The 3,972-nt window shown below is 36.4% G+C and overlaps 1 protein-coding gene across 1 annotated transcript in view; it reads right to left on the bottom strand.

The window, feature by feature from the left end:
- BPTF (bromodomain PHD finger transcription factor) overlaps positions 1–3,972 on the bottom strand; it is a 190,425-nt gene continuing 186,453 nt past the window's right edge. The window contains exon 36 of the mRNA XM_077780359.1: positions 1–918. Within this exon, the coding sequence (XP_077636485.1) occupies positions 882–918 (37 nt within the window). The 3' untranslated portion in view covers positions 1–881. The remainder of the gene's footprint in view (positions 919–3,972) is intronic.

Here is a 3,972-nt window from a genome sequence, read left to right on the forward strand (position 1 = left end):
TGTGGGAGAAAAATGATCTCCATTTATTTTGTTTCATATACATCCATAGTTGAATTTTAATACAAAAAGAAAAAAAAAATTAGAATCTGACAAATGTTTACAAACAAGATACCTTCAAATAGATTTTACTCAGTTTCGCCTGGTGCAGAGTAAATGACAACTTGTACTGTTATATTCAAGGCAACAGTCTGTAGTCCAGGACCACTTAGCCCAGCCTTTTTATGCAAGCTTAGTTTTTATCTACCATGAACAATAAACTCATTGTTGATTCCCAGTTGTGTGTGTGTGTATGTGTGCATATGTGTACATAGCAGCTCCTTTCATAGAAAGAAAAGACATCTAGAGGTCGTCTTGTACTTTTACCTACAGGAATCATGATAAGATACAGAATGGATTACATGTAACCAGGGCTGGATTTTATAAGAAAAAATAATTAGCTGACAAATGAGGGCAGCAATAAAAAAGCGTCTTTTTTGCAACAATAAATAAATACAGTCAAAAGTTTTCTGTGAGACTCTAAACCAGCTTCTTCACTGAAGAGCAGACGTGGCATTTCCATGGAGTTACACTTGACCCCATATTATCTTTTTTTCTTGCTTTCTTTTTTCTTTTTTTTTCAATAAACAAAGTTTTCCCGCTTCTGCCACAATAGTAAAACCATTTGATCTTGACAAGATAATGGTGTCGTTGACTTTGCTTTTTCCCTTGTCCGTTGGACAAAATTGGCCAAGAATATAATTGGACTGTTATGACCAATAAAAACGAAGTTTAGGTCAAGTCTTGTCAGGATAACCTGACTAAAAACATCTGGCTCCTTAATTTAAAATAGTTCAGACAACCAGACTCTTGCTGTGTTTTATGTTAGGTTAACACGCTGAACTTTAAGAAGCTGTAGACTGCAGTTTGTTGTTATGAGACCTACAGAATACAGAAAAAAGGGAACAATTAAGCACCCTTCATTTTTGAAAACAATGATGCTTTATGTGGATGCCAAGGTCAGTCTGTCTGGGAGAAGAGGCAGCCATGCTCTTTCATTTACCCTTGGCAAGCAAATATATGAGCAAGTAAGAAATTGTTAACCTATAATAGAAATTTTCACTGTACACTGAAACATGATAGCTCATTGGAAAAAGCCATTATTAAAATATATATATGTATATATATATTCTCATCTAATAAAGATTATACATTTTTAGCCAATGGGACAAATAGAAACATTTACAGAGGCACTACCATTGTGGTAAAGGGGTGTGTGTGTGTGTGTCTGTGTGTGTGTGTACACATACATGCTTATTTACACTGATTTGGGGAATATGAAGAAAAAATTGTATTTAAAAAAAAATAGCAGTATTAAAATCACATTTTTCTATTGAAGTCCAGAAAGTCTCCTCTCTAGTTTCACAGTTTTATTCACAACTTTCGTTAGTAAAAACCACACCGCTGCACTGCCGCCAGTACTCAGGGTGCGGTCTACTGCGGCAGGGCGGGTAAACACAGCATCCCGGAGGTTACAATTCTTAAGTACACTGTTCAATATGGCCGCTAGAATAAACCATTTACTACTGTACATATATTTTAAACATTAAAACATTAAATTAACTAATATGAACTTGGGGGGGGTTTGAATTAGGTAATCACGTGGAACAATAAAAGAAAGAGTGACCCCAACATCCAGTTCTGATTCCAGTTAAAAATTCAGACTAAAGATATCAGAATCTGTAAGAAAAGAAAGAACATGGATGGTATAAATGATGAATTACAACAAAGCACAGTAATGAAAATAATGTGCAAACAATGCTGGAGATCATAAATTAAAAATGGGGAAAATATGGCAATGGAAATACTGGAAACCCATAAATCAATCACATTTCAATGAATGGCTACATGTAGGTTTCAGTCTGCCTTAAACCTGGAAAGCAACAAAAATTCCCTAAAATCTCACATTTCAGTTTGTAGAATTGAGAAAATTTGTCAATTTGCTCCCACATTCTGTAATGAATATCATGTGAACTCAAATAAAATAAAAAGCTACAAAAAATAACCGGGTGACAAGCTCTCCTACGTGGCCCCGGACTGTGCAGACCCAGCCCCTGGACCTGTTCTTTCCCCAACTCCTTTGTTTTGCCACAGGCCCGCAGATGCTTCCTCCTCCCTCACCGGCAGCTGCTGCCGCTCCCACTCTGGGTTCTGCCTGCAAGTCCGGAGCAGGGTGGGATCCAAATCCCCCAGCTTCCACCTCACAGTTACCACCAAAGTCTAAATAAAGCCTTTCCAATGAAAAAAAGGCAACTGTAGAAATTTAATTGGAGGAATCACTGCAAGAGGTGCGGATACAAAAGCAGGGAGAGACTTAAAGTAAGTTGTGGTCCTCTTATCCCAATATTTACTCAACCCGAAGTCCAGGCTCCCTAGGATGAATTACTCTGAACATCAGTTCTTTGGTGGTAGATTTCTTACACTGCCATTTCTTGTTTTATCAACTTCATATTGCTTAAATCCTGCTACAGCAAATGATAACTAAGCTTACATAACCATTTTCCCACTTCCCTTCTTGAATCCAACTTTTACTTCTAATTTTAAATTAACTCTTTCTGTGCTTTGTCTATAGGTTGATTCTAAAAGTTGAACATCAATGTACTGTTTACGTTGTTATGACTATGTAAATATTTTTCTCCTTGTGCCACCTACTCCTTTGCTAAGAGGGCATTCTTAGCATTCCTATACAACTTTATGTTTTTCATGGGATCTTGAATGGCCTTTCATTTTTTCCTCTTACCTTCTTAAACTAGTTAACTATCCAATGTATGAATCATTTATCCCTACAGACACCTTCCTCTTGGGAATGGTCAATTCTCCTGCTCCAGTTTGGACTGCCTGCTGCACAAATGTCATTGTGGTTAGAGTAATTCCTATTATTTTCCTGAAGCTCTTGTTTCTTGGAATCAAGATCTTTTGTTTTCTTGATTTGTTTCATTTTGCTAGTGCACATCTTAAAATAACTTGCTAAGAAAGGACTCACGGAAGGAGTCCCTTTCTGAGTCCTTCCAGGATGGAAAGTGTATTTGTTCTGCCCCTGTACTTGACTGGTTGGACACAGGATCCTAGGCTAAAAATCATTTTCCCTCAAACTTTTAGATGTATTCCTCCAAAGTCCTCTGGCATTCCATGTTGTTAGAGAAAAGTCTGATACCAGTCTAATTCTTAGGGCTTCATAGATTGTCTGTTTTATCTTTAGAAATGCCGAGAAAAGCTTCTTTTATCCTTGGCATCTGGAAATTTTACAGTGATGTGTATGTGGGATGGACTTTTTCCCATTTGTCCAGCTGTTTATCAACGGTCCTTATCATTCCATACCCCTCTCACTCCACAAGAATGTAAGCCCCATAGGGATTCAATTATCTGACACATAGCAAGCAGGGTTTCAATAATCATTTGATGAATGAATGAATCTGTTTTGCTTGGATTTGAAGTCTTGTGCCTCTCATCAGCTCAGGAAACTTTTTTGTATTAGTCTTTTGATAATTTCTTCTCCTCAGTTTTCTCTATTCTTCCTTTCTGGAATTTCCATTGAGTATTGAAAATGCTACAATGCATTTTTTTCCTTTCATATTTTTCACCTACTTGTGTTTTTGTTCTTTACATTGAGAAAGTCTGATTTTAACTTCCACTGTTTACAATACGCTTAGTGTTTCTTCTAGCCACTCTTTCTAATTGTTCTTTATTCCTAATACCCCTAATATCCTTTTTGCCATTTTGTAGATTCAAGATCCTTTTTTTTTTTTTTTTTAAAGTATACTCTACCAGCAATGTGGGCTTGAACTCAAAACCCCAAGATCGTGGTCTACCAACTGAGCCTGGCAGGTGCCTCTAAGTTCAATATCTCGTAAAATTTCTCCTGGGACATGATTTAGAGGCTTTTTTTTTTTTTTTTTTTTTTTTTTTTTTTTTTTTTTTTTTTTTTTTTTTTTTTTT

This window comes from Crocuta crocuta, unplaced genomic scaffold, assembly GCF_008692635.1.
Source record: "Crocuta crocuta isolate KB4526 unplaced genomic scaffold, BGI_CrCroc_1.0 scaffold288, whole genome shotgun sequence".
NCBI lineage: Eukaryota > Metazoa > Chordata > Mammalia > Carnivora > Hyaenidae > Crocuta > Crocuta crocuta.